The sequence below is a fragment of the Lepidochelys kempii genome, chromosome 17, assembly GCF_965140285.1.
Source record: "Lepidochelys kempii isolate rLepKem1 chromosome 17, rLepKem1.hap1, whole genome shotgun sequence".
Taxonomy (NCBI): Eukaryota; Metazoa; Chordata; order Testudines; family Cheloniidae; genus Lepidochelys; species Lepidochelys kempii.
Genome location: NC_136396.1, coordinates 725,172 through 750,413, shown reverse-complemented (window position 1 = coordinate 750,413; position 25,242 = coordinate 725,172). Strand labels below are relative to the sequence as shown.

The window sequence follows — 25,242 nt, the reverse complement described above, 5'->3', positions numbered from 1 at the left end:
CCCTGCGTGAAAGCAACGGCAGACAATCATTTCGCACTTTTTTTCCGTGCAGACGCCATACTGCTGTCAGTAGACGGTGCAGCAGGACTGCTAACCGTCGTCATCCACTCCTTCCGCTGCCACTCTGCTCTGCTGCTATTGTCTCAATGGCAAATTTCTCCATGTTGTCTGTCCTGGGCTCCCGCGTACGTGTGTTCTTCCTCGGGAAATGTGCGCGGTGCTAACCGTCGTCATCCACCGCTTCCACTGCAACTCTGCTCTCTCATGAATCCACCTCGCAGGTCCTCTCGTCATTCTCTATAAATATCTATTCTCGTGGCATCTGTCGTCAGCCACCGCTTCCGCTGCAACTCTGCTCTCCCGCAGACGCCATACCACGGCAAGCATGGAGCCCGCTCAGATCACCACGGCAGTTATGAGCATTGTAAACACCTCACGCATTATCCTGCAGTACGTGCAGAACCAGAACCTGCAAAAGCAGGCAAGGAGGCAACAGCAGCGCAGTGACGAGAGTGATGAGGACGTGGACACAGTCTTCTCTCAAAGCACAGGCCACGGCAATTTGGCCATCCTGGTGGCAATGGGGCAGGCTCATGCCATGGAACACTGATTCTGGGCCCGGGAAACAAGCACAGACTGGTGGGACCGTATAGTGTTGCAGGTCTGGGATGATATGGCAGGCGATCAGCTTGGCTTAACGGTGAAATCCTAGCGGATCTTAAGCATAAAAAAGAAGCTTACAAGAAGTGGAAGGTTGGACATATGACCAGGGAAGAGTATAAAAATATTGCTCGGGCATGTAGGAATGAAATTAGGAGGGCCAAATCGCACCTGGAGCTGCAGCTAGCGAGAGATGTTAAGAGTAACAAGAACGGTTTCTTCAGGTATGTTGGCAACAAGAAGAAAGCCAAGGAAAGTGTGGGCCCCTTAATGAATGAGGGAGGCAACCTAGTGACAGAGGATGTGGAAAAAGCTAATGTACTAAATGCTTTTTTTGCCTCTGTCTTCACGAACAAGGTCAGCTCCCAGACTGCTGCACTGGGCATCACAACATGGGGAATAGATGGCCAGCCCTCTGTGGAGAAAGAGGTGGTTAGGGACTATTTAGAAAAGCTGGACGTGCACAAGTCCATGGGGCCGGACGAGTTGCATCTGAGAGTGCTGAAGGAATTGGCGGCTGTGATTGCAGAGCCATTGGCCATTATCTTTGAAAACTCGTGGCGAACGGGGGAAGTCCCGGATGACTGGAAAAAGGCTAATGTAGTGCCAATCTTTAAAAAAGGGAAGAAGGCGGATCCTGGGAACCACAGGCCAGTCAGCCTCACCTCAGTCCCCAGAAAAATCATGGAGCAGGTCCTCAAAGAATCAATCCTGAAGCACTTACATGAGAGGAAAGTGATCAGGAACAGTCAGCATGGATTCACCAAGGGAAGGTCATGCCTGACTAATCTAATCGCCTTCTATGATGAGATTACTGGTTCTGTGGATGAAGGGAAAGCAGTGGATGTATTGTATCTTGACTTTAGCAAAGCTTTTGACACGGTCTCCCACAGTATTCTTGTCAGCAAGTTAAAGAAGTATGGGCTGGATGACTGCACTATAAGGTGGGTAGAAAGTTGGCTAGATTGTCGGGCTCAACGGGTAGTGATCAATGGCTCCATGTCTAGTTGGCAGCCGTTGTCAAGTGGAGTGCCCCAGGGGTCGGTCCTGGGGCCGGTTTTGTTCAATATCTTCATAAATGATCTGGAGGATGGTGTGGATTGCACTCTCAGCAAATTTGCGGATGATACTAAACTGGGAGGAGTGGTAGATACGCTGGAGGGCAGGGATAGGATACAGAGGGACCTAGACAAATTGGAGGATTGGGCCAAAAGAAATCTGATGAGGTTCAATAAGGATAAGTGCAGGGTCCTGCACTTAGGACGGAAGAACCCAATGCACAGCTACAGACTAGGGACCGAATGGCTAGGCAGCAGTTCTGCGGAAAAGGACCTAGGGGTGACAGTGGACGAGAAGCTGGATATGAGTCAGCAGTGTGCCCTTGTTGCCAAGAAGGCCAGTGGCATTTTGGGATGTATAAGTAGGGGCATAGCGAGCAGATCGAGGGACATGATCGTCCCCCTCTATTCGACATTGGTGAGGCCTCATCTGGAGTACTGTGTCCAGTTTTGGGCCCCACACTACAAGAAGGATGTGGATAAATTGGAAAGAGTCCACCGAAGGGCAACAAAAATGATTAGGGTCTGGAACACATGACTTATGAGGAGAGGCTGAGGGAACTGGGATTGTTTAGTCTGCGGAAGAGAAGAATGAGGGGGGATTTGATAGCTGCTTTCAACTACCTGAGAGGTGATTCCAGAGAGGATGGTTCTAGACTATTCTCGGTGGTGGAAGAGGACAGGACAAGGAGTAATGGTTTCAAGTTGCAGTGTGGGAGGTTTAGGTTGGATATTAGGAAAAACTTTTTCACTAGGAGGGTGGTGAAACACTGGAATGCGTTGCCTAGGGAGGTGGTGGAATCTCCTTCCTTAGAAGTTTTTAAGGTCAGGCTTGACAAAGCCTTGGCTGGGATGATTTAATTGGGGATGGGTCCTGCTTTTGAGCAGGGGGTTGGACTAGATGACCTCCTGAGGTCCCTTCCAACCCTGATATTCTATGATTCTATGATTCCCAGTGGCTGCAAAACTTTCGCATGCGTAAGGGCACTTGCATGGAACTTTGTGACTTGCTTTCCCCTACCCTGAAGTGCAAGAATACCCAATTGAGAGCAGCCCTCACAGTTCACAAGTGAGTGGTGATAGCCCTCTGGAAGCTTTCAATGCCAGACAGCTACCAGTCAGTCAGGAATCAATTTGGAGTGGGCAAATCTACTGTGGGGGCTGCTGTGATCCAAGTAGCCAACGCAATCACTGAGCTGCTGCTATCAAGGGTGGTGACTCTGGGAAATGTGCAGGTCATAGTGGATGGCTTTGCTGCAATGGGATTCCCTAACTGTGGTGGGGCGACAGATGGAACCCATATCCCTATCTTGGAACCGGACCACCTTGGCAGCCAGTACGTAAACCCAAGGGGTACTTTTCAATGATGCTCCAAGCTATAAGAATCATCAGTCCAGGCTTTGGTGGTGCCCACTAGGTCACAGTCATTTCTAGCACCACCTTCATTTGTGTACAGACCCTTCAGTATATTAATACTTTTCTTAGCCTTCTGCTTTTGATTCAGAGCAATTTTGTGGAGTGCATGCCAGATTGTGCGAGTTCGGGAAAAGTTCCCCTTCTCCCTCTTTTCTACCTAGTTAAAACTGCCTAAAGTGCCATTTTCCCCATCACCCAGGAAGTTACATACCACCTGGGTCCCTGATGTCTCTCTCAGTGCAGGCCCTTGTTTATGGGCCCAGTCCTACTCCCACTGAGGTCCGGGACTGAGGCCCCCTTGTACTGAGTGCTGTATAAGCACATAAAGAGATGATCCCTGCGCAAAAGAGTTTACAGTCTGAGATGAGAGACAGCAGGTGGGTGCAACAGAGACAGGAAAGCCTTAGTTATCAGTGAGACCATTCGGAACAGCCCGATAAACAGTATCACAGCACAGCAGCTGCCCGACCATCAATAACAACAACAAATAACAACACTTGGCAGTACAGTCCCAGGATCTCCACCCCATTTGCAGGCATTCATTAATTCATAGAACCACAGAATCATAGAATCTCAGGGTTGAAGGGACCTCAGGAGGTCGTCTAGTCCAACCCCCTGCTCAAAGCAGGACCAACCCCAACTAAATCAAATTTAGCCTCAATGCCCCAGTGAGTTAGGGAAGTGGCATTATCCGCATTTCACAGCTGAGAAAACAGGCACAGAAAGAAGTGATTTACCCAGAGCCACACGGGAAGCTTTTAAACAGAGCTGAGAACAGAGCCCAGGTCTCCTAACAACTTGACCTGTGACTTAACCACACGCCTGTCTGTTCTCCTAAACACAGGGAAGAAGGTTCACAGCAGTAGGCTGCTCATGAGACAGTGATGGATTTGGAAGTTAAAGAACAGGCTGGTTTTATCACCTTTTTACACATCTATGTCATGCCATAATTGTGTGTGTGTGAGAAATCTGGGGGATACATGGCACCTCCAGGAAAAGCACCCCTGTGGAAAGGGGAAACCTGACTCCTAACAAAGACAAGACCTATGTGTGGGGCTTGTTTAGAATGGCAGCAGGAAGCCAGACAGGAGAGGGCTGGGGAAGGTCACAGGCAAGCAGAGATACAGAGTAGTTTTAATGATAATGCTATTTTCTTTTTTCTAACACAGGGCTGGTTCTCATTTACACCACACATCCACTTACAGCCCCATTACACTGCCAGGGTAGCGCAAATGAAACTCGGGATACGTGCACAGTGCAATCACAGGGTGACTGGAGCTCGTGTGGACGTACTCCAGCTAGGATTAAGCTAACTAGCTCAAGCACCAGGGCAGTGAAACGGCGGCAGGACAGGCTACACAAGCCCACGCAGGACCCTGGGTAATTACTCAGGTATCTATCTAGCCCATGCTGGAGACAAGGCACAGGTAGCTTTTACTGTGAGGTATCCAGGCAAGGTCAACGCTACACCTCCCACTCCTACTTACATCGGGGTAAAAGCTACGTGTGCTTTGTTGCCACTAGGATTTTACAGTGAACTAATGTGTACTAGCTAGCTATCCTGGTTAAAAACACCATTTCTGGCAGTGAAACATAGCCATAGTATCACTGTGCATCTGTCCCATAGTTCCTTGTGCAGTGCTAGAAGAAAGCGACAGTTTCTGAGATGCAGAATGCCAGTCACTCATATGACAGAAGCATTAGGTGGGAAATGCTGAAAGTTCTAATGTAGCAATCAGAAGTGCCAATTCTCATTGGATAATTTGCTGCATGGTACTTGCTGCCCTCCCAAAGCTCTGTGTGAAGGTGGTGGCTTGATTCTCCTCTCAGTTCCACCAGGCTCAGTCAGGAGTCAGAGGAAATACACCATTGTACAACTGGTGTGAGAGAGCCAGGCTCTGGGACTCATGCAGAGGGCGGAGGGTAAGAAAGACACTCTATACTGTACTGGTAGGACAATTCTAGCTGTAAAATGAGCCATTACCTATTACTGTGTGCACCTAGCTGGAGATTTGCCTGGGGTTGAACCCCTGCACTATGCCCTAAATGCCTACAGGCAGGGTCCTTGTGTCGCAAGATTCCTTGCCTGTAGAATTTGCTGGGAAATCCCCACCCTTCCAAACTGCACTCCATAACCTACGCTTTCATTTTAAAAAAAGAAATGTCAAGCCCACATGGCTGTGGAGAATAGAGTATAATTGATGCAGTGATGCCTGCTTGAGTCTGCAGACAGCCTGAAACCAAAGTTCTGAGAGGGATGAAGTGCCCTATCTATCTTAATGGTTCGTTCATTCTGAAACCTATTGCCACGAATACAAATTTCAGTCTTGTTAACCATTTTGCTGCTGATCATTTTAACAGAAACAGTCTCCTAATGTGCTGATCCCAAGCTGCCTCCCATGATCCCAGGTGCCAAAAGTCCCAGATGCCAAATCTCCAGCTTCTCCTTACTGCTATGATGCAGCTATCAGTGACTACAAAAAATACACTGAATTTAATATTGACACCAGCATTACGGTACTGATTATGTTAATCATTTTCGTATTTAATTACTACACTCCTCCATTTTTAAATTTATCTAAAGCTGCTGCAGAATCTCTAGCCCATCACAGAATTCAGGGATTTTGAACCGAATTTACATCCCACTAGCTGTGCAATACACAGGTCCTTATCTACAGGGCTTCATGTCTCCTCATGCCCACTTCCCACAGCACCAAGTAATCATAATGATGCTTAGCACTCATCTAGCGCGTTACATGCTCGCACTAGTTAATTAAACCTCACAACAGCCCTGTGAGCTGAGGAGTATTATCCCTATTCTGTAGGTCACAGAAAGAGCACAGGGGACAGCTGTTAGTATCCCTTTGCTTTGTAACATAACACTTTTCTGAGACTTCCTTTTGCTTTGAAGTTGAGTGCAATACAAACAGAGGCCTCATACATGTGCTTATATTCTGTGGTGATAAGTGCTGTATAAATGAAGATGGACACCCTGTTGCCTTCTCCAAAGCTCGTGTCAGGATCAGGAGTGACCCCCTATATTCACAGTTCTAACACAAAATTATCTGAGTGAACAAATACCTATGCTGCAACCTGGTCTTTTGCTGATGTCTGAGACTGTCATTTCTCTGCCATGGGATTTACTAACTGTCGTACAGTGCTGGGCTGGCCCCTTCTCATTGACCAGATGGACTCATGTTTCACACTCTGTTATGGCATCATACACTAGCATTCAAAGTGGACCAAAGGAGTGGGGGAAAGAATGTGCCATCCATTCAGGGCCTGGATGAGAAAGAGACTTGGAATTCCAGACTGAGCTACCAGCTTGACAGATTCTCTCTAAATGACACAAGCTCTTTCTGAGGAAGGAAGATGTAACCAAGATTGATGCTTTGATGCCCAGCACACCACTCTCCTTCACCCCCATTGTAGACAGAGCTGGACACTGGTGAATGGTGGAGAAGGTAGACTGTACAGTCCTATTTGCCTTCTCATCATACTAACACAAGGATATTTAATAAAATTGAAAGGCAGAAAAAACAAATACATATTTATGCAGCATATAATTAGCCTGTGGAACTCCCTGACATAATACACTGTTGAGGTCAGGACCTTTGCAGGATCAGACATTTATTGAGATAATGATCTCATTATTAATTACATTAGATAGGCTAAAAACCCTTGTATAAGGACTAAAACACTCCTGCTTCAGAGCACAAGTCACTCACTAACAGATGGGACTAGGAAAATCTTCACTTGGCGGTAGGTTATTCCACACTCGTTCAGTTTTCTGAAGCATTTGCCAGTTTGAGATGGAATAACAGAATCAGTGGTCCGCTGGGCTGAGCTACAATGGCAAGACCTATGCTCATAGTGCAAGGAGCACAGCGGTGTATGCAACTCTTGCACACAGGAGGCTGGAGCTTTGCTCTCAGACTTTGTGCTTTCCTCCACTCTGAAAATGTTTCTAACCAAACTGAAGAAATTTGGGAGTCCCCAGCTAGTGTCTGGTCCAAGAAATGAGTTGGTGAATCTCTGCTTTCTTCACATCTTAGCTTATTCAGTGCCTGACACTGATTGGACTTGTGCGAATCTTGGATGATTTTTGCCATTTCATATGTGATTGTTTACTGCAAAGTGCCTGGAGACTTTGGTGGATGGTTGTTTTATAAAGAAAAAAATCATTATTGCCATTATGAACGAACTTCTTTGCATTTCTGTGAATAGCGAGGAAGAACTTGCAAAAAGAAAAGGAGGACTTGTGGCACCTTAGAGACTAACACATTTATTTGAGCATGAGCCTTCGTGAGCTACAGCTCACTTCATCGGATGCATACAAATAAATTGGTTAGTCTCTAAGGTGCCACAAGTACTCCTTTTCTTTTTGCGGATACAGACTAACACGGCTGTTACTCTGAAACCTCAGGAAGAACTTGTCACCTCAGGACAAAAGAGAATCAAAGTATCTAATGATTTCACCATAAGAGGCAGACAGATGATCCAGATGATCAATTACACTTGTCTTCTTACTATATTTCTCTCCCATGCAGGGGGATCATAATTTCTAGCCTCCCCTTGAGGACCTGAGGATCTCCCCATCCTCAGCCATTTCCCTTTACTTCATTCTCAACCTAGCACTGCGATGAACTTTCTTCTGCTGAGGGCTGTAAACGGGGCCTCCTGGGCCCCATCTGTTCTGGCCTCAGTTGGCGAGTTGGGCTGCTAAACACCGGGACTTTCCCTCCTTTTATGGCAGAACACACTGGGCCACCTCAGCCCTCCCAGCACTGATGGCCCAGGACTCCCAAACACCAGCTGCTTGGAGGTCACCGTCTGAAACACTGGTTTGTATGCACATGCTTAGAGCTGTACACCGGGCATCTGGACTCCTGGGTTCTATTTCTGGTTTTGCCACAGACTCACTGTTTGACTTTAGGTGAGTCATATGTCTGCTGTGCCTCACTTTCTTCCATCTGTAAAATGGGGATGATTATAATTGCCCTCTCCCGGGGGGGTGTGTGTGTGTGAAGTGTCATTAGAGTCTGCACAGCATTTTGGCAGCTCTGCACAGCAGGTGCTACCTGGAGAAAGACAATATGTTTGTTGTCAAGTCTTCTTACAGAGTTGTGCTCAGGTAAAGACTAACTCAGACCTGCCAAAAGCCCAGAAGTATCTTACTAGTACTCCTTTTCTTTTTGCGGATACAGACTAACACAGCTGCTACTCTGAAACCTTAATATAGAATGTTTGTTTTCCCCTGGAGCTGGGATTGTCTCCTGTTGACCATATCTCTGGATGTGTCCCTTCCTCATGTCATTAAGGAAAACCTTCTTAGCTGCTCTCTGCACTTTACAAAGCTTCTTAATTTAGGAGGTTGAGAAGCATATTTGAATTACGGTTCAATCTGCTAGTTGGATGCTGTCCCAGCTGTGGATTGGCTTCTGCTTTGACTCTCCAGTCACTAAGAATCAAGAGCTTTACTTTAACTGGTTGAAAGCAGGTTGCAATTCACACTAGTGTCACCAAGCCCATTCTGAGTCTCACAGATCCCTGCACTGCTCACCGCCTGCCTTCTAACTACCTCTCGGCTCTCATGTGGAATCCTAACCCTGCAGGAAAGGGAGACAGAGGCAAGGGCAGAGTGCGGGAAGGACCCAGGGCATTCTCTTGGCAATGCCATCCTCACCAGAGACAGTGGGGCAAGTGATGGGGAAGCAGCTTTGTCCTCCTAAGCACACAGGACCGCAGTCAGGGCAGGATGGAATGATCTGCCTGTCCCTAACCTCAAACACCCTGCATATCCCTCCACTGTGCTTTTGTTCCAAGACAGTCCAAACAGCATTGGGTTTTCAACTGCCTACACTCATGACGGGATGAGTCTGAGAGCTGCAGTGGGCTCCACCGCAGCTTTTCCAGGGGAAGGCGTTCACTGGAGTGAGCACAGGTGGAGATGTGCCTCCCAGTCCCATTCTGCCCCCAACCAGCTGGCCAGCTTCTCATACGGATGGAGTCTGATTGCTCAGCACCAACCTTTAGCCTGTAAGGCCGTCAGGGCTGCTGTTGAAGCCAGGGGCGGAGTAAGCACTATCTGTACGCTGCATTGACTGAAGTCGTCTCTCTGTTCTCACAAGTGCACCCTTGTAGCAGAAGGTGTATTCCAAAATGGGGTTAAATGAAGAGAGCAGACTAGATGAAGAAAAAACCGTTTGCATTCCCTCCATTCTCTGCTTACATTAGTACTGATACACGTATTTAAATTAAACAAGTTTCCGTATCTGAGTTTCCAATCCCACAGCCACTGCTGCCACTGGGTTTATTTTTTCTATTTACTTTAGCTTGAACAGAGAGTGAGAGAGAGAGAGCCAGAGCCACATGGACAGAGAGGAGTGCTAGTTAAACAGGGAGTTCCACATGTGGGTACAAATCCTTTGGACCTCCAGCCACCTTGTCAATTTCTGTAGTTATTTATTATTTTTCAATGCAGTTTGTCATTCCTAATGGAGCCCCCAGCATGAGGCGAGGGGTCAGGAGCTGCTCTTCAAGTGGATTAGTGTGCTGGAAGCATTATGGCTTTCTTTCACTGTGAATTTGGGAGTGATTCCCTGATGGCTGCACTCTATATAGAAGTGAATCGGTGCTAATTTGTTTCTGAGGATCACACATCCAGGAATATGTGAAAGACAATCCTGCCTTTCAATGCATATTTCAAGCCAGTGTGATGGCAAACAGTGGAAAATAAACAAGTGAGTGAGACCAGACGTTCCTGTCCAGTATGCCAGATGTAAAAAATCAGTGCCAGGCACACTGGACTTCCATTTATATACCAGATACATTTATGCCACCCACCTCCAGAAATGCATGTTTTGTTCTTTTTGTCTATGTGTCTAGAGGCAGCAGGCTCTTTATGTTAGCACCTTGACAATGTCCAGGAGAATTACAGCTGTGAGCCTTCTCCCAGCAGTGGCCTTGTTGTGCCCAGAAGGGCTCAAGCGTACGAGCTCTCTCCCACTAGCATTTCTGTGCTCAAAGTGTGTTAGCAATGTATGCTGAGGGTGCTGTATTTTATTTCAGCTGGATTCAGAGTACAGTGGCACTGAAATCTTGCAGGAAAAAGCTTCAGCTACACTTGTGCTGTGCCTGCTGCTTATCACATTGACTGAAATTGCCTCACTGATAACTTGTGCCACTGTTTGTCATATCCAGCTGCTGTCTCTAATCTTAAACTGAGACTGTAAGCAATATTGGGGCAGGGACCACCTCCTTGTTATTTGTTTGTATTGCATCCTGCACAGTGGAGCTCTGGTCTCTAGCTGTTCCTGCAGTACAAATATATAACTTCTGTTTCATGGTTAGACTGCTGGTCAGGGTGTTTGAACCGGGAGAGCAAAAAGGCATTTTCATGGACATGAGATGGGCAGCCTCGCCTCTCCTTGACTTCTCTAAGCCACTTGGAGGGGCACGGTAACATGCAACCTGTGCTTTTTTCAAAGGCAGGGAGTTCAGAGTGGAGACTCTGGGATCCCTGAGCTATTAGGAGCCCCTGGGCTGGCACAGAAAGCCTGAAGCATTCATGTTTGGGCTGAATGTCAGAGAAGAGACTGAGCATAAGACCGCTCCCTTCAGAAGAACCTGTCCTATATTGTCCTAGAATTTTACAGCACTGGGAATAAATAAATAAGTCCCACATCACTGAGAAGCCCCCATATGTGGTGAGGGGCAGCAGCCCACACACTCTCCCATGTTAGTAATGTGTCTGATTCAGAGGGATGGAGTCTGTGGGGAGGCATTGGGCCCTGCTGAAATGAAAGATAAAACTATTGTTCCAAAGAGAGCTATTGATTTTTGCATTATTACACTAAGAAATTTATAGGCCTCTAGTTTAAAATGGCAATAAGAGGAAATGTGCAAGTTCCAAAAACTTCCCAAAGACCTTGGGTTTGACCCTGAGAAGGGGAGAGGAGGGTAAATGCCTCCTCCACCCCATCTGCAGGGGGACCCTGGAACTTGTGCCTAGATTACATGTCCCAGGCATACTGTTGACCACAGGAGTCTGTCCACATTAAGATTTGCAGAGGAAATGGTTTTACCTTCAGGCAAACTCCAAGCAGGCTATTCCCAAAGGTAACGCACAGGCGGTGGGGGTATGTGCCCAATGCAGCTTGAGCTACCCCATACCCACAAGCAAAGTCAGTCTCTCTCCTGCTGTTCAATAGAATTTCTTTCCTGTTGGTGCCTCCTGCCAGAACCACCACTAATGTCCTCAGAGCTCTTGAATCTGCTTCTTTTTCATTTACTGGACTAACAGTAATGCACCCCAGAAGGCTTAGCTGTTGTCACTTACAGCAGGGAAAAGCATTCATGGCACTGGTGCAAGCAAGCAAGCAAATAAACAGACTCAGGAACTCTGGGTGCACAGGAGACTGCTGCAGGAACACAGGATGGGAGGCATTTCACTTTAGAGCCAGGGGAACTCAGTGTGATGGGAGGGCACAAGCCAACAACACTAAAGAAGGAGGAAGCATGTATGTGTGCAGAGAGGCGATAATGATCCCATGCACCAATTCACTCTTGTGCTTGTTACATCTGGGGAGGTTTATTTTGTATTCACATATATTTAATTGTGTTACTGAAGCAGCATCAGAGCTCACTGAAGGGAGACTCACAGGTGTTACCAGAATGGAATAGGGGTGTTGCTGAGGGATCCTGGAGGTTACTAGGCTACAACTGTTGTCATGACCCCAGTTCTTCTCCTGACTTCTGTAGAAGGTATTTCCACCACATGCATTGTTTTATACCATTTCTTCCCAATGTTTTCCACAGCAACGTTCCTTCGGCATCCCCTTGTGGGCTACTGCCTCTGGGAAGAGAATTCTCACTTGTAAATGGACAAGGACCTAAGTTAGAACAGTGCTAAAATGCACAGTTTTGAGCAGTTGGTAAAAGGGGTTTCCTATTGTCCCTCCTTCCCCCAGAATAACTTTGACGGTCCCCCTTAGCACCCTACCCCCAAAGCTGTGTGGAGACAGTGGCCTTCCAGGTCATCATCTGCCTTCGAGGTCATAATAGCTATTAAATCACAGCTTGCCTCACCAAATTAGGCAAAAACAAAATTATCTCCAATGATTTTTATGTTCCTGAAATGTTCCAGAACTGCTGGAGTGATTACTAGGGGATTGGAAGCAGCTGTCACTCTATCAGAAACCATAATTCTAAACAGCTGGGATCTGTCAGTTATTTATGACACAGTTTGCAGGAAATGATGAAGGTGGATGGGTGGCTGGCACTCCCTGGCTGAATCGCAGCGGCAGCAGGCTCACCACACAGAGAGCACACGTTCCCAGAATTGGCGCTGGCATCCAGGCACTGAAAACAGATGGCTGCAGGGAGTGAATGAGCGGAGGCTGCTGGCCTTCCAGCAGCAGCTGCAGGCCTCGCACCCCTTGAGAAATGGGGGTTGTGTGGTGCAAGGCTGTTCCTTTGCCCTCATCCCAAAGAGGCATCTGTTGCTGCTCTGTGGAGACCAAACACAAAGCCGTGGTTGCTGGGAAATGTAGTCTGTGTGCTGATCTAGCAGAGGTTTGTTTGCTTTCTCCTCTACACAGCATAGATAGACTGGGGTTAGTGACCTGAGATACTGACTTGCTGAAACATCCTACCTCTGATCTGAAATGTAACTCCTTGTTTCCCAGGCCAAGGTGCCACCGCTGCTCAGTCTGCCCTTTGCGGCCTCTCGCAGAGCACGTGGAATTGTAACGTTCTGTAACAGATTTGCTTTTTAGCAGGAAAAAACACTTCCATCTACCAGTGTGCAAATGTGACATTCTGAGTTAGTTTCCAAGGTTCAAAGTAAATGCCCTCTGGGTTTTTAGCCTCGTCTTTGTGCCTCTGTCTCACATGGGCTTGATGCAGGAAGCTTAGGTTGATAGAAACAGGGTGTTATTGGGGCAGCTCCATTACAGTCAGTCTGCGGAGTTGCACCAGGTGTGAATTTGGCCTCAGGAGTGAGTGATGACCAAGCTTCTACCTGCTTGATAATGCTGATGGCAAACAGGGGCCAGGGGCTTTGGCCCCAGTTGTATCCTGCTCTGATTAAATATTATTTATATTATGTGGTAGCCATACAGGGGGTTTTACAGCAGTACAGATCAACATGGGAGTCAAGCAGAACAGCCTCTCTCAGTTGGAGCTATCTTCTAGTGGACCAACTTCTATTGGCGAGAGACCAGCTTTTGTGTTTGCACAGAGCTGAAGAAGAGCTCTGTGGGGCTCGAAAGCTGGTCTCTCACCAGCAGAAGCTGGGCTAACAGAAGATATTACCTCACCTTGTCCCTTGGATAGCCTGGGACCGACACAGCTACAACTACACTGCAGATCAACTGAGATCTTTCTTCTTGCATAAACAACTTTTTCCCTAAACTCAATTTCAGGACTTGGCCTGTCTCATGAATATAACTAACAATAGTAATTCACATTCCCAAATCAACATATTGCTGCCCATCTCCTGAAATAGAGTTAAAATATCCTACTTTATGTGCAAGGAAATCCTGGCACAGGAGCCCCCACAGCCCTGGTGCAGCACTGGCTCCCCCTGCTCTTCCCCTACCTTCTACAGTAACCCCAAGCACGAAGGGCATCCAGGGCATGCTGCAGGCGGACCTGATCCCTACAAAGCCCCCTAACGCAGGGGGACACACTGACCCCTGCAGCCCTAGATTGTCCATGCAGAATAGTTTGACGTGTAACCTGCGGTGTGTAGTAGAAGGATGCATGCTCTAGGATGCCGCAGTCTTTACCCAATGGAGAGCCGAGGCTCAATGGTTGAAGGGTGCTGCAGCTGCCCTGCAGCACCTGCTAACTTGGCAATGTGGCTCCTGCTGTTGTCCAAGAAGGGTCCTCTGCCAGGCACTTGATGGCTGTTGATCCATATTAGCATTCTTCTGCCCATTTGAGCCCTAAGCATTTGCCCTGCTGCCGCCGAAAGATGTACACCTAGATTCACCAGTCCCAAATCCAGATTCTGGATGTTCAGCCCAGATGAGAACCTATAGCAAAGATGGGGGTGGCCTTGGGGGGAGGGTCAAGGTGGGGGATTTTCCCTTTTCCCTGTGCAGCCTCCCCTCTATCCCTGTGCTGGTGCCACCACAGGGATAATCTGTTCTAAAATGGGCAGGAAGAAAAACATCCATTTTGTCTGGATAAGTGCACAGACTCTGTCCCCTGGGACCCAAATCCCTCTGAGCACTTCAGCTCCAGCACTAGTTCAGGCTTAACCCTAACACTGTAAGAGTGTATAACAGTAATCCAGTGCTGCGTAAAGACCTTCCGCATTCGTTAATAGTGCATTCAGGAGGAGTGATTTTCACTGCCAATAACACGGCTGATATGTTGGAAACTAGCAGGTAACGAAGAACATTTATAATGATGTTAGTCTAATAATGAGTATAAGGCTGATCTAAGTAACACTGCAAGCTGGACACGTCCAAAGATAAAGAATTTCAAGCAGGCATTAACTAATGCCTAATTAATGCCCCATTAGAAAGATGCTACATGGGAAATAATTCGGACAGCCCAGTGAATTCACTCCACTCAGTAAGAACACAGTGAAAACCAAATGAATGCAGAATGACCCCATGAAGGGAGAGTGGGAAGGAAACAATGCCTTACCCATGTGTAATAACAGGAGTGTGAAGTGCTAACAGGATCCTTGGCATCTTTACCAATGTCAACAGTGCTGTATCTTCTTAACGCAATTAATTAAAAGGCTCTCACCAGCATTTTTCTGTTCAGCTTTTGAAACTCTCCCTCCCTGGTCAGTTCTGACGCATGTACCAATGACACTCCATCTGCCTCCAGCCTTGGCTGGATGAAACTGAAAGCTTTGTGCTGGAGATAATAGAAGATTTTTCAGCACATTCATCAATTTCTGCCTCTCTAATGAGGACAGCAGGCTGGGCCCACAGTTCCCCAGTGGGGATCCCTGGTTTCCAAACAGAAGCTCTTGGAAGGCTGGGGGGCTCAGTTTTGCTGAGCTATGCCCCTTCCAACTCAAGGAGGACTAAAACGCTCAGGACTACATGATACAAATAGAGTCATACTGCCCGTCACCCCAGTCTGGCAGCATTGAGAAGACTACGGGGCGAACCGGGGCTTTTGTTCTAAATTTCAGCTCCAGTGGTATTGGGCCATCCTATATGAGAGAGAACCCGCACACTGACCAAACCTGAGACGATCCCTCAACATAACACCTCAAAGAGGTAGATAATCAGCAAATTTTATGGGCGGAAGTTACTCACATCCTTGGCTAGAGTATTGTGTGGTGTCACTAGAGAGTTGCCTTCTTTCTTCTGCTTTACCAATCCCCTCACCCAAAATATCCATTTAGGTTGGTATTTATACTGTGTCCATTGCCAACCCCACACAATTCCCTTCATGCCTGGATATCAGAACAAAGACAGAAACTCCTCGCTGTGGCAATTTCACCATTGTACTCCTGGGAATCCATAGCATAACCACCTTCCATTTTAGCCTGAGACACAAATTTCACCTTCAGATAGTAATGTCAGACAACATTAACTCACACATTTGTTAATTACAAGCAGGAGCCTGATTCTCCCATGCCCTGCAGTTTGTGCAGTCATTCACCCTGTGCAGAGTGAGTGTGAAACACTGCCATTCGGCATTAGTGGGGTTTCACACCCACTCTGTGCAGAGCAGGGAAGAAGCAGACCCAACGTGTCAATCGTCACTGTGTGTTGATAACCGTCGCCTGTGTCATTATCACCATGTACATGTAAATCACCCAAATCATAAGACCTCTACCAGCCTACACATTCTCATCAGCTATCCTGTTATCATGGTGACGAAGGGGTCATGGAACAGTATGTTGAACTGTTGGTTGTGGGCACTGCGCACACTTCCTCTATGTTGCTCAGACGTGGGAGATGGTTTATTGATTCAGGCCCTTCTGTTTAGACATTTGTGATAACTGGCTTCATGTAAAGAGACAACATCCCAGTGATCTGTGCCTGGGGAGATTTTGCTAACAAGTATCAATCTCTGTACTTTAGCTTCCCTATCTGTAAAATGGGATTAATGATACTGATACACCCATGTAAAGTGCTTTTTGATCCATGGATGAAAAGTGCTCAACCCTATTTTTATAACCACGTGCAAAGTGTTGTTTTTCTTACATGTTCACAGTTGGGAATGGGAAGGACTTAGTGACTGGCACTTTTGGGTATCAGCGTTTTTGAGACCACAGCTGCCACTGCTGATTGTGGAGATGGTTCCTTGATGGGCAAGGACCACTAAGAGGTCAAAGTCAGTGTGAGGAGACTTACAATGAGTAGGTCTAAAGGGGCCAGAATCCTCTCCCTCTTGAAATCAAACACACAACAGCAAAGCCAGATGTCATGTTAGTGACTTCAAAAATGCTTCTAATAACAAACATCAATAATCATACATTTTTTATGTATTAGGTATTCCTGACACAAGGCCCTTCTCTGGCAGTGGTGCAAAAATGGGAAACCACCCACATCTGCAAATGCAAACCTGAAACTTTTGAAGGGCATGACTCAACAGAAGTTCTGCTACCCTCATTATACAGGAATCTGACTGTGTGGCCAAACTACTTTAAGGCATAGTAATTTTTATTAACAGCGCTTTCAAATATACGTGTCCTTTGCTGGTGATTTATTGACAGTCTTTGTGGTGCAATCATTCTAAAAATATAACTTTGCATTCAAAGAATGGAACCAGATGGACAGGTCACTCACAATTAGCTACGTAGTGATATCTCACACTACACGAGAAGCCAACTGAAGAATTACACTTTTAAAGGAACAGAATCAAAAACAGGGAAGTTTCTACTTTCTTCCCAACATGTGGTCTAAATACTGAACCCTAGATTCATTTCTGAGTGCTGGAAAAGGGGCTCATAAAAGCCCAGATGGCCCAGAATGACACAGGATGTCTTGTGGTAGCCTGGCACAGACACTGGTGAACTTCTCTTTCCAGGCTGTTTAGGAATATTATAATCCATTTGGCATGCTAGGGTTTAATTGACAGGTGGCACGTGCAGCTGTATGCTACTCTGATCTGACGCCCGTTTCCTGCTACGTCCAACGCAGAATGTATTAGACATGGGTGAGTGTGGATGCAACAGAAGAAGTGGAATCTGAATGAGAAATGAGAGCCTGGTGCAGTGAGTTTGAGAGGGGATGACCTGAAAGAAAGCAGGAAGATAGGAGTGTGAGAAGGAAATGCACAAGATGGTGAGGCTAGCAATACAAAGGCTGACCACAGGGAATGATAGTTACTGCTCTTTAAAAAAAAAAAAAAAAAAAAAGACAAAAAAAACCAACAAAAAAACCCACCTTTATTCTCTGCTGTAATAAAGCCCTGATCAGAAGTACTTTGTGTGGTATCAGAAGCTGTAATATGTTACACCACAGGAGATCTATTTAAATATGTTTGAGCACCCACTTCCAAATTTAGTTTTCAACTCAGCACCTTCTCCACTGACTGCTGATAAAATCATATTTCCTGAGAGTCTCTTGTTCTTTAAATATGTATGTTGCTGTTTAAAAGACCTCGAATGTTACAACTCAGTAAAAAAAGGACTATTCTAATTAGAGTGTCCTTTCCTTTCAAGAGATTTAAGGCCTGGTTTCTAAAGGTGCTGAGCACCCAAATTCCAGCTGAATCAGTGGGAATACAAACACTCAGTGCTTCTGTAAATCAGATGCCTCGTGTGTACAAAGCAGCCTGAGTTGGGGAAATCCCTCATTCCTTTTGGTATAACTGAAGGGAGCTCGGACACTGTCTCTCATTAGGACTAGAAGAGCTGGATGAACAGTGCGAAGAGTTATTCGTGAGCACTTTTGTCACACTTGCTACCCTTTCTGTTTGCTTTGCCACACAAGAGGGCTTTAAGCAAATGAACATTTTGAATGATTGCGCTTCAGGTGAATACTGCGTTTTGACACAAAGCAAGGAACTCGCTCTTTGCACTGCAAGTGTTTACCCTATTTATACAGTTTTAGTTGACCAATCAGAGGGCAGCCACACCACCACGTAATAAAGGTGGCCAGTCTCACACCACAAACAACCACTAGGGAATAATCAAAGCAAACAGTTGGCAAACTCCCCATAGGCTGAAATAAGTTTGGACAACTACAAGTAACTAACCTACTCATCACAATCTGTTTGTGGATAATTTATGGACAGAAAAAGTGGTTGAGTTAATTGGATACGTTTTTCACTAGGAATAATCCTCACAGCTATAATTACTAGGCAGGTGGTTTTGAATGATTTACGAGACATCATAATTCAACTGACCTTGTTCTCTTGCTTTTTTGAACAGGGGGTTATGTGGAGCTGCTCCTGATGCTGTTGGGGCTTGAGATTCACTTCACTGCATGCTGCCCCATTGACTGTGTATGTTACCCATCACCTATGACTGTCAGCTGCCAAGCCCACAACTTTGTATCAATTCCAGAAGGGATACCAGAAAACAGCGAGAGGATTTTCCTCCAGAACAACCAGATCACATTGCTTCTGCGAGGTCACTTTAGCCCATCCATGGTCACCTTGTGGATCTATTCCAATAACATCACCTTCATAGACCCAGACACCTTTGATGGGTTTGTTAATCTAGAAGAGCTGGATTTGGGGGATAATCGCTATTTAAGGGCTTTAGCAGCTGAGACCTTCCAAGGGCTGGTGAAGCTCCATGCCTTGTACCTGTACAAATGTGGGTTGAGCTCTTTACCCAGTGGGATATTTGGTGGCCTCCACAATCTACAATATCTTTATCTACAAGATAACCACATCGAGTTCCTTCAGGATGATATTTTTGTTGACCTGGTCAACCTCAGCCATCTTTTTCTTCATGGAAACAAGCTGTGGAGCCTTCATCAGAACACATTTAGGGGACTAATAAACTTGGATAGGTTACTCATCCACCAAAATCAACTCCAGTGGGTCCACAGACGTGCTTTTCATGATCTCCGAAGATTGACCACGCTTTTCCTGTTCAATAACAGCCTCTCTGAGCTCCAGGGTGAATGCCTCGCCCACCTGGGAGCCCTGGAGTTTCTCAGGCTGAATGGCAACCCTTGGAGCTGTGACTGCAAATCCAGGTCACTCTGGGATTGGTTGCGCAGATTCAGAGGTTCAAGTTCCAGCGTGATCTGTGAGTCTCCTGAGCAGATGCATGGCAAGGACTTAAAGGTGCTAAAAGCAGAGGACTACAGGAACTGTTCTGGGTCTGAGTCCCTCCATCAGATCAAAACACACACTTTCTCCACAGCAGACAGAGGAGCCTCCAAAGACCACCACTCACACCACTCCTCCAAGGAGAAGGATAAAGAGAGAGGGGTTGAGCACAGTTTACACAGCAGTCAACCAGCAGCACCTCCCGGTTCACATCCAGGTTACAGAAAGCCGAGCAAGAACTGCACCAGCCACAAAAGCCGCAACCGAACCTCTAAGCCAGTGTCTCTGGGGCCACGGAAAAGCATTCATGAAGCTCAGGACTATGTGCCTGACTACCAGCACAAATTCAGCTTTGGCATGATGCCTACAGCACCACCCAAGCGGAAGGGTAAGTGCACCCGGCGGACACCCATCAGACCCCCCAGTGGAGTACAGCAGGCAGCTGGGAGCTCGGTGATCAGGGCCTCTCGTCTAGTTTTTATAATGGTGTTAGTGGTCATAATACGCTGAGCTGGCTGTGACTGATAGTGTCCGCACTGCCACCAATCTACAAAGGACCAGAGTTTCTTTTCTTCTTTTTTCGTACACGGAGGATTTGCCTTGTGAAGGAAAGAATGTTGTTTAGGCTTTCAATGGTCTCCATACATGGATGAGTGGATTATAAACATGAACTGTACAGAATGCGCACAGCAGGAGTGGATTAAAGGCATTATCACATGCTTGTCACAAACAGCCCCAAATGAGCACCTACAGAAAAGCCAACATAACAAAAAAGGAGCTAAGCCTTCATTAATAACAACTGGACAAACACGGACAGTAGCTGTGCTCTATGTGAAATCCTGTTAATTTGAGAGAGCTCTGAAAGACCCTGTGATTACTGAAGGGAACATAATTGCTGTAAAAATGATCACCAATCAAGCCTACACCATTTATCTGAAACGGTGTGCAAAGACACTTATAAAATGTATAATAAGGACATTGGTTCTCCCACATTTTAGCCCTTTTGGCTCCAAACCCACAGGCCAAAGCTGGCCAGAATTCTCTTGGAAGACAATCTCAAAACCCTGTATATCTCAGGCACATAGCAGAACAGGGCTTGCCTGCTAGGCTAGGAGTAGCCAACTACCAAAGGAAAGACTTATTAGAGGTGGATATTAAAACTTAAACGAAATGAGATTCCTGCAGAAGGTGTGTTTTTTGTAACTGTGTTCACATATAAAATAAACAAATGCACAGGTTCCCTTCCCCTCAATTATCCATATGTATGTCTTATGTTTATAAACTATATGGAAACTATATCTTCAGATTTAAGGATTGTATTGTTGCATTTATAGCAGAAGAACAACATAGGATTTTCTCTAGAAAACAACTGGCAGCAGCGCCTACAGATGCAGGGCAGCCATCCATCAGGCTCAGCGTGTGTCGGGGGAACCGCAGTGGACCAATGTTCTTAGCAATTTAGAGCACTAGATTTGGGGGGATTTTTTGTATGCAATGTAACAAAGTCCATATCTGAAGAGCCAAAACTCACTCTTATGACCTAATTTCTAACCTGTCACATGCCAGGAAGAAAGGGATTAATTAGAAACATTCAGACCAAACACACTCAGCTATAGAGCTCTGTCTCCTAGAAAGCACCATGAGGCCAGAGCAGATGTTTCTAGCATGAGTGAGAAGCAGTTCCCAACAGTGTTAGCCATGTGAGGACCTTTATAGCTGGCCTAAGGTTTTCACTCAAGTGCTCCTTAAAAAGGAACAGATATCATGGGAGACTCAGAAAGGGGCTGCAAACAATTAACTGGGAATCTGATAAGCACCTGTAAGGAACAGAGTGCCCAGGACTTTCATCCATGATAGAAAAAAAATGTATAAGGCAGCCATACAAAGGGAGCCGTGGAAGGGAGGGGTAGAAAGAGCAGGTCTGCCTGCCCATCGAACCTCTGTCCTGACCCACTGGCAGTAACCCTGAAGATGGAGTGCCGGGGAAGGGGGTCGTGAGTTCTGGTCTGGTTCAGGCTGGTATATGGTGGAGATGGCAGTGTTATTGGCCAGAGATGATGTCTAGATGTAACACAAACAGCACACATTAATTCCCTGTCAGAGTGGATATGTGAGAAGAAACAAACACTGAAGTTAATGAAAAGAGGGAAATAAAATTATCTTGGACAAGCAAAGCCTGTTTTTCATTTCCTAACAATACTCCAGCTGCAGTGACACATGTCTGGCCTGTAGCTGATGTTTGGAGCCGGACAACAGTGCTAAGGAAACAGCTCATTTTCTAGCATGTAACCAACTGGTTGAGCAAGGATGCACTGACTACTGAAACCTCAGGAAAATTCCTGTTCTCTAAATCGTTAGCCTACTAGGGATAACTCATGTTCCATATCTATCCTTCTGGGGGCATCTTACTGCAGGGTACCCTGTTATCATCAGCCTGCCCTCCACCTGAGATGTTTGGTGCGAGTGTGCGTGGGGCGGCTATTTAAACTTCAGTAGTGAGAACTTCCTATTAAATATAGTAGGCCTCTTTTGGGTAGAGATGTTCATAGAAGTCCCTGGAACTGGAAAGAGAAACCCCTGAATCAAATTGTTCTGGGAGAAAAAAATGTCTATGCAGTTCCAAGGATTCACCATTCAGTCCTGAAGTCAGGCATCTAGAGATTTAATAAACAAGTGCAGAGTCTCCTGCTTTCCTCACACACGAAGAGGCACAGGAGCTGGGATGCCTTTCAAAGAGGGGGGGGGGGAGGGGCTGAGCATATATTTTTTAGAACAAAGTTCCTGGGTAATGACAGGAACAGTCCCAGGAAGAGGGAAAAATAGGTTACTCATCTAGTCCTCTCTGTTCCCGCACCTATCCAAACTTTTCTGTCTACAGAGCGCTAAACCTCCACTAAAGGGACGTCCAATGCAGCCAGAACAAATAATCTGTGAACTGAAATAGCTCCCTCACGTCCTACACGCTATAACCAATAGCAGCTGAATGCATCTAGCACTGTCCCGTAGAAGTCTCAGAATGTTATGTTGGTTATTTTGTTTCATATGCTGGAAATCAAAGCTCTCAGTGGGAGAATGAAGAAGAGAAGCACTTCATTAATTTTTTTTAAGTCTCCATGTAACTCCTATAATATAGAAGAGAAATGTCAGCATAAGAGATGCTAATGATTTGTAAATGATTTGGGTGCGGCAGGCATCAAGGATTCTGTGATGAATTATATTAGAACAGACTATGCCTGGTCCAAAACCATAATTGTATTTTTAGTATCTTTTCCCTCTAAGATGTACATGTGGCCTCTGGAAGGCAATTCCATTGTGTATTACATCCTTTGTCAACCAAGTGCTCTGACTCCTGGCAATCAAGGATGCTGTTCAAAAAACAAAACTAAGACATAAAAAAGTCACTAGACAGGAAAAAACACTTGGTCCATTATGGCTGTGGGAGTCTCTCACCCTCCCTTTATTACTGTCTGCTCTGTACCCACTCTCTCTCTATGGCCACATCTGCTTGAGCATAAACTCATTTATTCTGCTTGCTTTGATGTCTGCCCTCCATACCCAATTCCACATTCACTGCTCTTTGAATGAAACAGTTCTGCCACAGCCCCTTGTTTGCTCTTTTGAGACAGCTCTCCACCCACCCAATTTACATCGCCTCGCCTATGTTAAGAGTTTGTATCTGGCTCCACCTTGTCAAACATCTTCATACATTGTGAAGACTTCTGTGCCAGTTCAGCACCATCTCTTCCCCTGAAGAACCACCACTACATCTCATAGTAGAGGGCTCTTCAATCTAGCAGACAAAGGCATAACAAGACCCAATAGCTGGAAGCTGAAGCCAGACAAGTTCAGGCTAGAAATAAGGCACACATTTTTTTACAGTGAAGGTAATTAAACATTGGACCAATTTATCAAGAGACATGGTGAATTCTCCATTACTCGGAGACTTTAAATCAAGATGGGATGTCCCTTTCTGAAAGGTTTGCTTTGGCTCAACCAGAAGTCACAGGCTTGACACAGACTTACTAGGTGAAATGTTATGACCTGTGTTATACAGGCCAGACTAGATGATTGTAATGTTCCCTCTATTAGTCTCTTCACTCATTCAACCAGGCCCCATCTAAGAATGCGGGGGGGGATGGGGAATAGCTCAAGTCTCCTACCCTTTTGGTCCCAGTGGTTGAGAGGGAGAGGAGCGGGTCAGTCCTTGAGATAAGTGTCTTCTCAGGAGGGCTCCAAGCAGTTGATTGTGCTGCTCAGGCTTAGGACAGCCCCAGCTTTCCTCATAATAGATAACCTTGCTCCCTGCCGCTACCCCTCAACAGGTCAAGAATATTGCACCACTGCAACGATGAGTAGAACTGAGCACCAGTCCACACAGGGTACAATAGCAAGCTCACTTCTGGATTGGCATTCAGTCCTCTTGGTGCTAGATCTCAGAAGGCAGTTTGCCTACTCTGACCGCGGCCAGACACTATGCTAATAGTTTTGAGCAGTGGGACTGCAACCTCTAAATCCCTTCCTTGGGCAACATTTAATATGTATTCCTTCTCCAGTTTGGTTTACCATCTTCATAGTTTTCTATATTAAGCTGCGCTTTCTATTCACTGTGTTACTCACATGCAAGATCCAAATCCTTCCCAGTCTGGTTCCCTTGCTCCTCATCATTTGGTTGCTTCAGCAAACTTTAATATCTGAGCTTTGATTTTTTCATCCAAAACCTTTGCACAGAGTACATAAACAAGGGAACCCCAAACAGATCCTAGATTATGCTTCTGGAAATTCATTTACAACTACAGAGTCCCATTTCCAGTCACATGCTCTTTTCTGAGTTTGAGCCAATTTTCTAGTAATTTTACTTCCTTCCCATGATTCCACCTTTTAGTCATAATCATTAGCATGGGAAATCATATGCGCTTTGAAAACACAACATATGACACCCTCTCTTTCTCTCATCTTCCCAGGCAGGAATTCAAAGTATTCAAGGAAGTTAGTCAAAAGAAACCGTTCTCCTCATCATCCCCAAGCTAACATGAAATTAAACAGTTTCTAGTTTTCCCCTCATGACTTATATAGGGCTTCTGGGCCAATAACTGCTTCATGCACTTTGTGGCCCCTTGTTTAAGATGAAAATTGTAGTGTCCAACTTTCTGGTCCTGAAGAATTAGACCTGTTCTGACAGGGGTGTCCACTCCCTGAAGAGGGCCAACTCAAGACTTATGCACCACTTAAGTCTCACTTAAGCCAACACAAGAAACTGTATGCTGTCAGAGTTCAGTCGTTCCTAACCTCTCTGGATCTGTGGTGTGCTTTCTGACACTGGCTTAGAGAACCTCAGCCATACCATGGGAATGTTTCCAAATATTACATTTTCCACTGCACTACCAAGAACATTTCCTTTTTTCTATTAGTTTACTAACTCCCCATGATTTTGTATGTTGGTAGAATTTTTCCACTTCTCTCAGCCTCCTTCTCCAGCTCAGATTATTCAGTGACACCATAATCCTAGGTATGGCATCACAATTGCTTCCATGTTGATGAATTTGGATATCATACACACCAGGTTATGAAGATATTGATTAGAAAATGGACAGGTTAAACAGAAGGTAGCTTCTGCCATCCAAAAATATCTGGGCGATTAGTAACAACACGAAAAGGAGTGGAGACAACTCAGGAGTCTTTCATGGGGTTCTGATGAAAGCCCATATTGTACGTGAATTTAGTTCTCATGAAGGTGTCATATTGACAGTCATGGAGAACACCACCATCTCTTTACCCACACAGCAGGTACAGCATGAGCAACAGCAGGTCTAGGCTCCCGCACACCAATGTGTTCAGCCTTTCCCCATCCTGGAGAGACCACCCCTAAGGGCAAAGGACCATCAGTCTCTGA

General features: G+C 45.9%; 1 protein-coding gene across 2 annotated transcripts in view; it reads left to right on the top strand.

Annotated features, from left to right (window-relative positions):
- The window catches only part of RTN4RL1 (reticulon 4 receptor like 1), a 67,028-nt gene extending 45,502 nt beyond the window's left edge, over window positions 1-21,526 (top strand). For both annotated transcript variants that reach the window (XM_073316115.1, XM_073316114.1), the window contains one exon: window positions 18,499-21,526. In XM_073316115.1, the coding sequence (XP_073172216.1) occupies window positions 18,499-19,862 (1,364 nt within the window). In that variant the 3' untranslated portion in view covers window positions 19,863-21,526. The remainder of the gene's footprint in view (window positions 1-18,498) is intronic.
- The last annotated feature ends 3,716 nt before the right edge of the window (window positions 21,527-25,242 follow it).